We start from the raw sequence: 13,194 nt of genomic DNA, 5'->3' as shown, positions 1-13,194 counted from the left end.
GATGGGGTTCCCTTCCTTGATGGCCTCTGCCACTCCTCCCTGGCCTGCCCAGCCCTGCAATGTCTCATCCTGGCCTTCAAGGCCCTGAGATGTCTGTCATTGGCCAATGACATTATCAGCCATCGCAACTGCAGTGTTTGGGCCTGTGCAGCCCTGCTTGCCTCATTCTCTTCCTCTGGGCTTCTTCCCATGGTGGCAGAAGCCAGAAAGGACTTGCTGTTGAAGGCTTGGCCACTCCCCCGATTGTCCAAAAAGGGGTGAGTGCAACGGACTGCCATTCATGGCTCCCCTGGCTCTGGACAGGATGAGTCAGGGATGGGCCACATTCCCCGGCACGCAGTAATGTGGAAGTTTGTTCTTTTTCAAACCTATTGGTGGTAGATGCACAGAATACCTTTTAGAATATTTTTAGAGACTGTGTTTGGTATTCTGAAGATATGGACCAAAAGATGTTTTTAGCCAATTACTTACGATGGTAAGCCTTGTAAACATATGATTGTCTCAAGAGTTTTAGCCAACTAAAGCTTGGCTTCATATGCCGGTATGTTAATCAAAGGATTATTAAAACTCCACTGTGAGCCAGTTTGGTGTAGTGGTTAAGTGCGCGGACTCTAATCTGGGAGAACCAGGTTTGATTCCCCACTCCTCCACTTGCACCTGCTGATGTGACCTTGGGTCAGTCACAAGCTCTGGCACTGCTGTCCTTGAAAAAGAGCAGTTTCTGTCAGAGTTCTCTCAGCCCCACCCACCTCACAGGGTGTCTGTTGTGGGGAGGGGAAGGGAAAGGAGTTTGTAAGCCGCTCTGAGACTCCAAGTGAAGGGCAGGGTATAAATCCAATCTCTTCTTCTTCTCTTCTGTGTATAGATCAGATGGTCTTGTCATTTCCTTACTTGGCCTGTGGCCTAAACTGTAAATGAGTAGTGAACCTTGTTTCTGGAATTTTCCATTTCAGATCACAAATGTAGGTGTATATGACTGACATTTATTTACTTCCTTCATTTATAACCTGCCGTTCTTCCCAGTGGTGACCCAAACTGGCTTAGCTAATTCTCCACTACTCCATTTTATCTTCACAGCAGTCCTGTGAGATAGATTAGGCTGTGACAGTATGACTGGCCCAAGTCACCCAGCAAACTTCCATGGCTAAGTGACAATTTGAACATGGGTATCCCAGATCGTAGTCCAAAACTCTAACCACTGCTATGCTGGTGATTTATATCTATATATGTCTTGCATGTAAAAAACTAACATGTCATGTAAAAGTCTGGCCTTCTTGCCCTTGGTATGTTACTTCTCTTGGGATTATTTTCCCATTGAAGAGCATTCTGTCATGTGAACCTACACTGTAGTCTGAAATGGTCCAGTTTAGGTAAAGCATTCCTGTCACCTCTAAGTCTGGGATAGGAATTGGAGAAAAGTCTAGCAGTTGCCTCTGTAGTTTTTTAGCTTGGCATCAGTACAGCAAATTTTCCTTTGGATCTCAGCTTTTCCACTTCTCTGTTAATCTTGCTTCTAGATTAATAAATGGAGTCCATAATGTTTTCCATGATAAATTGATGTTAATGTCTTGTACTGATGTTTCTTCACATCTGTGCCAACTTTTCATTTTGGGGGTGTATGAGGCATTCATGGGAGAGGAAGACACACTTCTGGTGTTAAGGGATAAGTGAGCCAAGACTTTTTGAAAGCTAAAATATTTTCCTCAAAAAGAAGATCCTGGGGTAGTCTGTTTCACAGACTAGAAAATGTGAACAGTTCATGTGCATCCTAATTTGCAAATGATTAGTCATTGTTCTCATCTTCATCTTTATCTGTTTGCTGAAGGCTAGCTAACTTATAGCGAGCAAAATATATAATTATGTTTTCTATATTGGATCTTTTTTAGATGACCTGCATCTCTGGCCCTTGTCCAACCTCTGATGAATTAAAGTATACTATGACTCGCATAGCAGTAGATGGAGCAGATACATATATTGTAGAGCATGGGTGTGCCACAAATATAAAGGTAGGAATATTCTTTCTTTATAACTTTGTTTTGGGGTTTATTCTAGATATTTCAATTTTTGAGAGGAATATGATAATCTTTGTATAGAACACATACCCAATCTTTCTAAAATCATGACTTCTCTTTAGCATATTCATTCAGGTACAAGAAATTTTTTGCAAAGCATTATATACATAAACATACATTGTGTGCAGAAAGCCTATTTTATGAAAGTGCAGGGTTTAGGAACAGAGTCTAAACCTTTTATTTTCAAAGGCTTAATCAACAGCAGCCTCTTTTATTTCATCCTACTCCTAAAAATACTTTAACTATTACTCTGTTCATCAGTTTGCATCATTCCAATAGGGAATTTCCATCTAAGCTAGAAAACGGACTCATATCCGTCTAAAACGTCAGAATGAGGCAAGACGTGGCATTGCATGTAATTTGATTTCTTGCCTGATTACCATTGATAGCTGCTAAAATTTTGTTTGTTCCACTTATCTGTACTTTAGTAGGAATGTAGAGCAGCAAGATTTCTAGAGTCTTCTAGAACTTTCTTTGGGAGGGGTCTTTTGTTAGGGGGAAAAGTATCTCCATTGAACAACCTTGCTTCTGTTTTCTTAAAACTATTTTAGATGGGTGCTGTACGCATTGCTAATTGTAACCTACACAACCAGTCTGTTCGTGAAGGTATAAGTGCAGCCATTCAAGACCTCCAATTGAAACAATACATTGAACAAGTGAATAACTGCAGAGTTGGTCTTCAGCCAGCAGTGCTGCGAAGAGCATACTGGCTTGAAGCAGGCTCAGTCAGTTTGGGTCTCATCACTGCTGACATTGCATTAGCCGCAGACCATCCTTCTAAACATGAAGTGCAGAGACATTTTTTGGAAATTCATGACAGCAGAACTAAGAGGTAAGATGTGCTATGGACAAGTGTTTCTAGATAAGATGACTTGTTGCCATAGATGTGCAAGTGCTGGCATGCTGAACAGATAGGTGAATAAAGAGGACTGGCGTGACATCGTGGTTAGAGTGCTAGACTAAGACCTTGAATGACTGGGTTTGAATCTCCACTCCTCCATGTAAGATTGCCTGGTGACCTTGGGCCCAGCTCAGAAAGCTATTGTACTGAGGGTTGTGGAGGAAGGGAAAATAATATGAAAAACTGTTTTGTGTCCTGATCAGGGAGAAAGGTAAGATATAAATAAAATAAATTAGGCATAACAGAACAGCCTTTCTACAAAGGATCTTTCTCTGTAGAATTAATGAAATGTAGACTACGTTTCTTTCAATCTTAAATAAATGACATTCTTAAGTAAATTTTGGTATTAAGAAGAGCTAGTTGGAGTTGGAACTTCCAGTGAAGCTTAAATATTGATCACGTGTCCCTGTTAATTTTTTTATTTTGTAGGCTATGGTTTTTATGGTCAGATGATAATACAAAGAACAAGAGGAGCAAGAACAAGTGTGGCTGCCTTGGTGGCTGTAGATTTTTTGGTGGCACAGTGTCGGGATTAGACTTCTTCAAGCTTGAAGATTTGACACCCTCAAGTAGCTCTGCTTTTTCAAGTACGAGTGCAGAATCTGATATGTTTTATGGACAATCTTTACTGCAACCAGGAGAATGGATTATTACCAAAGAACTTCCAAAAACTATAGATGGTAATCTGTATATTTGTGTATATATAGGACACTGTCAGTATATTTTGCAGTCTTATAAAGTTTTTAATAAATTCTTTCTCAAACACTCATGACGTAATTGGAGTTATTGATACAAAAATGATGGGTATTGTTCATAACTATGCAAAATTACAATTACTAGATGCAGTCTATAGTGCAAAAACTTGAACATTATAACTTGATAATTATTTGAGACGTTAGGATAGTTTATTTCATTGCCTGTTACTCACTTAAGCATTTTTGCACATTCACAGGAACTACCCTGTTTCCCCGAAAATAAGACCTACCCCAAAAATAAGCCCTAGCAGGATTTCTATGCATTTGTGGTATAAACCCTAGTGTGTCTTCTTGAGAAAAAATAAATATAAGACAGTGTCTTATTTTCGGGGAAACACGGTATGTACTAAACAAAAGCTGTACTTAAAACTTGTCTACCATAGAGCAATGCCAGTGCTGTTGCCTGTATTATCTAATATTTGGAATCTGCTTTCTTAGGTAAAGCAAATGGTGTTAAAAGGAAAGAATGGGAGTGTCGACCTATGGGAATAGAATTGGAAAGAAAATCCCAGCACCTGAATTTACAAGTACCACTGCGATCTCACAGTTCTTCCTCCTCATCAGAGGAGAATAGTAGCTCTAGTGCTGCACTTCCCTTGCTTGCAGGTGAGAGGGAAAGCCCTTCTGGAGCTGAGGACAACTTGGGGCAAAAAGAATTCTTGGCAGGTGCAAAAAGAGATGATGTCCATGGATGGTAAGTGTGCTGCTTTTGTTGACACTTTTTGCTCCCCAATGCAGATTGTTGGATATAGAAAATAAAAACTTCCTTGGCAGTATATCAGGAGTATGGATAAAACATAGTGCTACTACTTGGCACAGTCTTCTGTTGTTGCTATGGCTGTGTGTGTGTCATGTGCATAGATGTAACTGGGACTTATATGCTACTAGGAAAAAGGCCCGTTGTGGAAATACATACAACAGCCTCTAGAAAGAGGCTTTGGGCAGGTGCCCTGGCCTTGGACACTCAGTTTCAATTTGCTGTGGCGACCTCAGCAGGGTATAATGACACTGAGTCCACCATTTTCTCCAGAGGAACTGATCTCTGCTACCTAAAAAACAGTTGTAATTTTGAGTGATCTCCAGCCCTTACCTGGAGATTGGCAACGATGGTTCCCCAGAAGGGAATAGTTGGTTTGGAGGGTGGAGTCTATGGCTTTGTACCTGTCCCACGCCTCCTGAAACCTCACCCTCTCCAGGCTCCATCTCTCACATCTACAGGAATTTCCCTTCCCAGCCAATCATCAACCTACCTTTTATTTCCCCCTCACTCTTCAGCTTTCCACCCCCCCACACACCTGCAGCCTCTCCCGTGCTCTGAAGCCCTGACTGCTACGTCACATTGGCTGTCATATGGGGGCCACCTCAGCAGCATATAAGGATACAGAGCCCACCATTTTCACCAGGGGAACTGATCTCTGCCATCTGGAAAGCAATTGTAATTCTGAGTGATCTCCAGCCCTCACCTGGAGATTGGACACATTTAACCTCAGAACAGAAAACTGTTTAGAATGTTAGAGGCAAAAGCCAATCAAGTCGCATATGCAAACGACCTCTGTGTTCCGAGGCAAAGGCCAATGAGGCTGCATATGCAAATAACCTCTGTGTTCTGACTGGCTATGGGGGGGGGGAGGAACAGTAAAATGTTTAGAATGTTGGAGGCAGGACTCAGGCAAAGCAGCCAGTGGATAGGGAGACCCTCTGAATGACAGATCAGAGAGCGAACTGATTTTGGAGCGTGTGGAATGTTCTAGAGAAGTGCCACCACCATTCGGCTTTTATTTAGAAGGGAGATTGCAATAATTGGGAGCCAGGCAGTTACTATGGCTTCCCGGACTGGTACACCTGTATTTGCAGATTGTACTTCAAAGAGTAAGTTAAAAATAACTTTGAATTAATTGCAACTTTGCATGAATTTGCTAATATGAATTCTGTGCAAATTTACATAATTATAGATGAAAATGTTCTCTTTCTTGTTGTTTTGTTTTTGTTGCTTAGTACTATGGCAGTGGGTTCAGGAAGTAGTCCTGTATCTCCTAACTCCCAAGAGAGGCCTGTTGGTCAATCCCCTCTTAGATCGCCTTTAAAACGTCAGGCATCAGTATGTTCTACTCGACTTGGGAGTACCAAAAGTCTTACTGCAGCTTTCTATGGAGACAAGCAACCTGTTCCAGCTGGTGTTCAGTTCAGTAGTGACGTTTCTCGAAGCGATGAAAATGTCTTGGATTCTCCTAAGCAAAGGAGAAGCTTTGGTTCTTTCCCTTATACCCCTTCTGCTGACTCAAACTCATTTCATCAATATCGCTCCATGGACTCCAGCATGTCAATGGCTGATAGTGAAGCCTATTTCTCAGCAGCTGAGGACTTTGAACCCATAAGCAGTGATGAAGGCCCAGGAACCTATCCTGGAAGAAAAAAGAAAAAAAAGCAAGCCAAACAGATCGAGTATGGGAGAGGCTCTATCTATCACAGTGTAGAAGGACCCTTAACCACTACATTACATGGAGAAGCTAGTCAGGATCCAAAGAACTTATCAATAAGAACGCATCCTTCCCTAGCTTCATTTGTTTCTGCTTTGGGAGGAGAAGATGAACTTGTAGAACATTTGTATGTTATAGAAGCTGAGAAGGCTCCAGAGAATGAACAAATCACTTCACAGCAGCCTGTAATGAACTGTTATCAAAACTACCTTACCCAATATCAGGTGGTCAACTGGTCAGTAAAGCATCCAACAAATAAAAGAACTTCTAAATCTTCATTACATCGACCATTAGACCTAGAGACTCCAACTAGCGAAGAAAGCTCATCATCTTTTGAGCAACTGTCTGTCCCAGCCTTTAAGGTAAAAAGAAGTCAACAAATCAGACAATCAGTGTATGGGGAGGATGTGTTTTCAGTGGCTCCTTTTTATGGCCAAATTTTATGTTGTGTGGAGAATGAATAATAATAATAATACCTTTCGATTTATTGATCGCTCATCCTGCAGAGCTGCTGGCTCTGAGCAATTTACAGTTACACACGTTTTCACAAGGGACTAACAATGTTTCATAGGGTAAGAAAGGACAACATATAATTCTTTAAATCGCACACTTTTGCAGCCGATGGGGATTTTGTTCAGCTGTAAGCTTCAGGCGTGTTCCGGACGGCATTCACTTTTTCAGAGTGGCTAGATGGCAGTTCTTCCAGGACTGTTTTTAGCAAACTGTGTGGCACACTAGACATTATAACAATATACCTGAGTTGTGCTGTTTGAGGCAGGGGCCCATGGGGACAAGGCAACATTCTTTCAAGAATAGTATCCCAGGAACAGGAAAAGTCAACCCAAGATTCAGGGAACAGGTTGCTGGCTTGACCATTACCAGCTACAGGACCATGGAGAGCTCTCAGGTTAACAGCCTATGTCTAAGGTCAGAAACTGACTGTCAGGCTCTGCTTCCCTAGGAGAGTGGTTCCCAACATTTTTCAGATGGTGACCCATACATCCAAATTTACCTTGTATAGTGACCCATCCAGGGCTGCACAAGGTTTTTGGGTGCCTTAGGCAAACTACGACTTTGGCAGCCCCACTATTCCAGCATTCCATTTTCTACAGTGCCCAACCAGGTGTTTTTGAGAAACAAACAAACATCACACAAAGTTGCAGTTTCCCCCACTATGAATCTCAACCTCCTCCTCTGCCAGCTGTGCCAGAGCCAGAGTTTGAAGAGATACATGCAGATGGCAGATGGTGGTGAAGAGGTTGGCGGCAAGAGTCTCAATGCAGTACATCTTCCACAGCAGACAGAGGGCAGTGAAGCAATGCAGGGGGCTGGACAAGAGGTTGGGCTGCTGAAGGAGCAGCACCAAGACAGAGGCCATACACACACACACACGTTTCTATTCTCCTCTGTTTTTTCCGTGGTATGCTGAACAGCTCCCTCCTCCTCTCCAGCCTCCCCTCCTTCATTCAGCTGCTACAATGAAGTTATTAGTTGCCTGATGGCTTTTTTCTTCTTCTTAACTGTCACAAAAAAGGAGAGGAAGATGTGAACATGAGAAGTTGGAGAGGAGGAAAGACAGAGGGATGAAAAGAACAGGAGCTGCCATTAGGGAGGGTTGGGTTGTGATCCTCTTTCAGAGGTTTCCTGACCCACTTTTGGATCCTGACCCACAGGTTGGGAAACACTGCCCCAGAATACAGTGGACTTACATTGAAGTAGGTTGTTGTGTCTCATTGTGTTGTTGCAGGTGTGAATTGCTTTTATGAATGAGTTTTTACCTTGAATGTCAGAATGCAATGATGAGAATTACACATTTTTAGAAGCTAGATATTCAGGTGGTTCCAGAAAACACTTGTGATTTCAAAATTATGCTATATGTTATGTGTGTTCTAGATTGTTAAACAGGGCCTGACAGCTAATGCTCTATTGGACCGAGGAATGCAGTTCACAGGATCAACATCAAAGTGAGTAACAAGTTGCAATATGTTTTCAGTATTCTAAGACTAAGGTCCCCTTCACATGCACTCCCTGTGTTTATGGTAATTCTTTCCACATAGCATCATTATACTCTGCAAAGAGTAAGTATGTCTGTAAGTAATGTTGCTATGTAGTTGGGGTCATATTCTTGTCCCCCCCTTTTTTTTTTCCCTTCCTCTGACTGAATCAAGTTCATATATGCCTATTTGCAGCATGGAATCATACCAACTGAAACCATGGAGCATATATGAAGGGGACCTAAAATTAAGGTGATAGTCTGTGTTTTCTTTCTTTGAGATCTTCTCACTTAATTTGGGCATGTAGAAGAATAAAATATATTGGTTTATCATTAAGTTACTCTTTTTGGGAGAGTTTGAAAAGTTAATCCCTCTAGTAGTTTTAATGTATTTTATAGCCTGTATTTCCATAGGCTGAAACATTTTAGTTGATGCAATATAAAATGTGTGTTACAGAGTGAGGCATAGAGTATGCATCTTGCACTGCTGTTGTCTTTAAAGCCATTGTGGTGTAGTGGTCAGAGTGTCAGACTGGGATCTGGGAGAATCAGATTCAAATCCCCAGGCCATGAAAGCTCACTGCAGGGGGCTGGACCTTTGCACCTTTGCCCAGTCACTCTTGTTCTGCCTAACCTACCTCATGGGGCAGTGGTTTTGAGGATAGTGGGGCACATATTTACATATGTGGGGCAGAACATTTTAAGTGGAAAATGTAGCTCTGGGGAAAAATTCCACCCCGCATCACTGAGGGAGACCACTGTATGCCACCCTGAGCTTGTTGTGGGAAGGGTGGGATAACAATGTATTATATAACACAACTAAAATTATTAAGAAGAAGAAGAAGAAGAGAAGAGATTGGATTTATACCCCGCCCTTCACTCGGAGTCTCAGAACAGCTTACAAACTCCTTTCCCTTCCCCTCCCCACAACAGACACCCTGTGAGGTAGGTGGAGCTGAGAGAGTTCTTTCAAGAACTGCCCTTTCAAGGACAGCTCTGACAGAACTATGGCTTGCCCAAGGTCATCCAGCAGCTGCAAGTGGAGGAGTGGGGAATCAAACCTGGTTCTCCCAGATTAGAGTCCGTGCACTTAACCACTACACCAAACTAAGCTTTGTAAAAATTGTTTTTGCTATGCACTTTTCTGACATTTGATGCTTTTCAGCTAAATGATTTAGGACTTTTATATCCCACATTTCTACTTAGTTAAGTAGTGAAGTGCACCAGGTATGTTACAAGAAATAAAATGTTATAATGTAATTATGTAGAAACAATGTCAACAAAACAGTGGATTAAAAACAAGACAATAAATATACATAAAATCTAGCCATCTGCGGTAAAAAGTAAAACATCACTGCAAGGAAACATTAAAGCCTAATAAACAGCAAGCTACGCATTTGTGTTGGTGACGTGCAGTGATAGTTTTTGCAAGTTAAATAATGATAATTTTGGAGGATCAAAAGTGTATCCTTTAGCATATGTGAAAATCTTTTTGTGATGTACAGAAGGCTGTCCTGTCCCTGAAGGGGGAAAACAGCCACTCACTTAAGTGTATGGGAGTGCTATTCCAGCATCTAGTCACCTTTGAGAAGGGGGGTGGAATGTTGGAGGGAAACACAGCAGGAGGTCAGTTCAGGTTTGCCCCAGGGAGAGAGCAGTGGGAGCTCAGGTATGGCTGAGGAAAAGAGAAGACAGTGTGAAGGGTAGCTCTGCTTGGTAGTTTGACAGAGTGGTTTGGCTCTACTTCTGACAGAGAATAGAGTACCCAACTATCTCTAGGCCTGTCTCTGGCAATGAGCAGACCTTGTGCCATTTAGTCTGACTCTTGGGAAAGTGCAGGCTGGTGTGGGTGGAATCCTATCTGTGTTTTAGGATCCAACCTAGGGGCTAATCGGTAAAAGCCTGTTTATGTTAGAAACCATTAAAGAAAATTGAAACTACTCTCTAGATTAATGTGCCTCAGCCAGGTTTCTCTTTTGTCTAGCTGGAGACTTGTGCTGCTGATCTGTTCCTTGAACCCTGCTTGTAGAGAAATAAACCTTCTTTGTTGTTAATATTTTAATTTTTTAATGTTTTAACTTGGGCATTCGTGCCCCTTGTGAGCTGCCCTGAGCCTTCGGGGAGGGCGTGGTATAAATTCAAAGATAAATAAATAAAATTAAAAATATACAATTCCTGCCTCAGTGACCTCGATATTCTACTTGTGCACCATAAAACTTACCTCACAGCAGCAAACCCAAAACCTAGACACTTGCTACCTTTAGAACACCTGATGACTGAGGGGAAGGTTTATAGTTTAAAATAAACCTGGTGTTCCCCCCCCCCAAATCAAAGGAGGCTGTGTGGGTCCCCTCAGTTGATAGAAACGGCCTGTCACAGTTTTCTTCTAGGAATAAATAGTAATATTACTGTAGTTGTGCTCTCCTTTATAATTCACTGCATTAATCACAATGGGCTGAGACTCCTGGAAAATACAGAGGGGGACAAAAACATACCTACCTTATCTATACTGTACTAGTGTTCTGAAGCAATAGAACAAAGTTTGAGTCGGCACCTTTAAGACCAACAAAGTTTAATTCAGGGTAGAAGCTTTCGTGTGCATGTATCTGGTGAAGCGTGCATGCGCACAAGAGCTTATACCCAAAGTAAAATGTATTGGTCTTAAAGGTGCCACTTTCTTCAAACTTTCTGAGAGTAACAGTGTTTATAGTTTTACTATCCAGCTACAACAGTTCTGTGTTTAATATTCTCAGTTGCCAGGACAAGTTGTTTTTATCTCTTTAACGATAACCAAAATTACTGAAAGAAAATTCCTTTGAGGCTAATATAGGCCAGTAACGAGAAAAAACTCTTGCAAGTGAATGATCCAGTGTTGCAGTCCACATAGCCTGAGCGGTTCTTATCTGCAATTGCATTAACCTTGTGTGAACATCTGCCACTCTTCAAATTAGACAGCTTATTAAACTCTTGCACCTTCTGTGCTTAGCACCAAGAGGCAGTTGCATCTTGAAAAGTTGTTTGTCCACCTAACCAAGTATACACTCGCAATAAATTCAACTGCTGACCATCATGCAGCACTTGAAAATAATTTCGTAGCATCTCCTCTTTGAGAAGTAATAACTTGGTTCTGTTTTTGTTTTGTTTATTAAGCACACCATACACCCCCTTGGAAAAGAAAATCCTTGACAATACAGATGATGAAACGATAACAGAAGAATGGACTCTGGATCACCCAGTTTCTCAGACCAGAACAACAGCCATTGTGGAAATAAAAGGAACTGTGGATGTTGTTCTCACTCCACTTGTAGCAGAAGCTTTGGATAGGTATTTCATATTTTTTTAAAAAACAGGAAACCCCAGCAGCCTTGAATCTAATGGCTTGAATTAATTGCCTGTTTTACAAATCAAATAGCTGATAAGATCTTTTGTATAAGCTTTTGCTTGTCTTGATACTGTGTTTTATGCATCAAAACACCAAGGGCATTGTTCTTCAGCAGTTACATGGAGATGTGCAACTAAGCTGTGCAAGGTTTGCATATCTCAGATGTAGGCTGAGAGAAGTTTTGGCAGGAATAGGAAAGATAGTGAATATTCTTTGTATATCCCTATCAGTGGGATTAGAAGCATCTTTCCTGCTTTTGCAGCAGCAATATTGTTATGGCAAAGTCTATGTGTTAAAGCACTGGACTGTTTTTTATTTATTTAATTTTCAGAAAGGGGGTTGGCTCCTTTCTCTCCCACTGGGGGAATTCTTGGCCGCTTACAGTGTGTGTATGTGTGTATGCACATTTGAGCATCAAAGGCTCTGATGAATTTCATAGTTCGGATGCTGCGTATAACTTCTTACGTTGGGAGCACCTGGTGAAGGGCCTTTGAAGGTGACCTTAACTGACAGGCAAACTCAAATGGGAGAAACCTGCTCTTCAGGTACTCTAGACTGTTTCGTGTTTTAAAAGGCAACACAAGCACTTCAAATTGTGCTGGGGGAAAAAATAGAAAACCACTAGTGGATTTTGCTTACTATGATGAGTCCAGGTGTTAACTTGGTCACAGTATTCTAGATCTTTTGAGGTTTCCAATGACTCTTCACAGGCAGCCTAATGTTTAATATGGTTTGAATCCCACAGAACATTTCCACTAAAGGAAGGGACATCTATCAGTGGAATGGACCTTTCCTACCACTGCATACCAAAATACTGCTCCTGGGGGTAAGGGAATCCCCAGGGATGACATGAAAGGGGATTTAGAGGTCTGCAACTAGAGTTGAATATTGGGGAAAACCCACCTTCCTGTGGCATTCAATCCTACCCAGTCTTAACATTTAGTATAGGTATGTGTCTTATAAGAAAACTATGTTGAATTCATTTCCCTTGCAGGTATATAGAGGCAATGGTTCATTGTGCTAGCACATACCATCCAGCAGCTATTGTGGATGATCTGCATTTCAAGGTCCTCAGAGAAGCGGCGCAGAACAAGAAAACAAGTTTCTCAGAAAATGTATGTGTATTATGTGGCTAAACATTTTTGTTTAGCATGCACCAACCATACTTTCTGTTCATGTGAGGTGTCTAAAGAATCACAATAATGACAGAGCCATTTCCCAGAGAATCTAATTGTAACAGTGATGGGAATGCCTTGCTTCAGGAAGCGTGGATGAAAAATATTAATGGTGCTAACATGTGATTGCTTTAATAAAAGTGATGGGTCTGTGCTCATTCCTCCCGGTCTTTTAAATTCTGTTCTTTTTCTTTGTTTCTGCAGTCAGTAATTTTCAGAGCATTGTGAATGAACTCATTTTCATTTCTACCATCCAAGGCAGGGAAGTGAAATCAGTATATGTGTAATTAAGATACAGGGGATATGTGAAATTTATTGAGAGGTTTTTATCTCTATGCATCACTACTGGAATTCCAAGCAGGGGTGCAGGCACTGTGGTGAACAGAGAGTTTTCTCTCCCAAGTAGCATCAAGTAGGAAAGCGGAAGAAGTTCCTGCTG

General features: G+C 41.5%; 1 protein-coding gene across 1 annotated transcript in view; it reads left to right on the top strand.

Moving 5' to 3' along the window:
* KIAA1109 (KIAA1109 ortholog) overlaps positions 1-13,194 on the top strand; it is a 217,015-nt gene that overhangs the window by 84,701 nt on the left and 119,120 nt on the right. The window contains 8 exon segments of the mRNA XM_015412031.1: positions 1,887-2,006; positions 2,624-2,904; positions 3,403-3,653; positions 4,167-4,422; positions 5,724-6,567; positions 8,099-8,169; positions 11,349-11,522; positions 12,575-12,695. Of these exon segments, the coding sequence (XP_015267517.1) occupies positions 1,887-2,006; positions 2,624-2,904; positions 3,403-3,653; positions 4,167-4,422; positions 5,724-6,567; positions 8,099-8,169; positions 11,349-11,522; positions 12,575-12,695 (2,118 nt within the window).

The sequence above is a fragment of the Gekko japonicus genome, unplaced genomic scaffold, assembly GCF_001447785.1.
Source record: "Gekko japonicus isolate JY-2015 unplaced genomic scaffold, Gekko_japonicus_V1.1 scaffold1048, whole genome shotgun sequence".
Classification (NCBI taxonomy): Eukaryota; Metazoa; Chordata; class Lepidosauria; order Squamata; family Gekkonidae; genus Gekko; species Gekko japonicus.
This window is presented reverse-complemented; position numbering and strand designations above follow the sequence as displayed.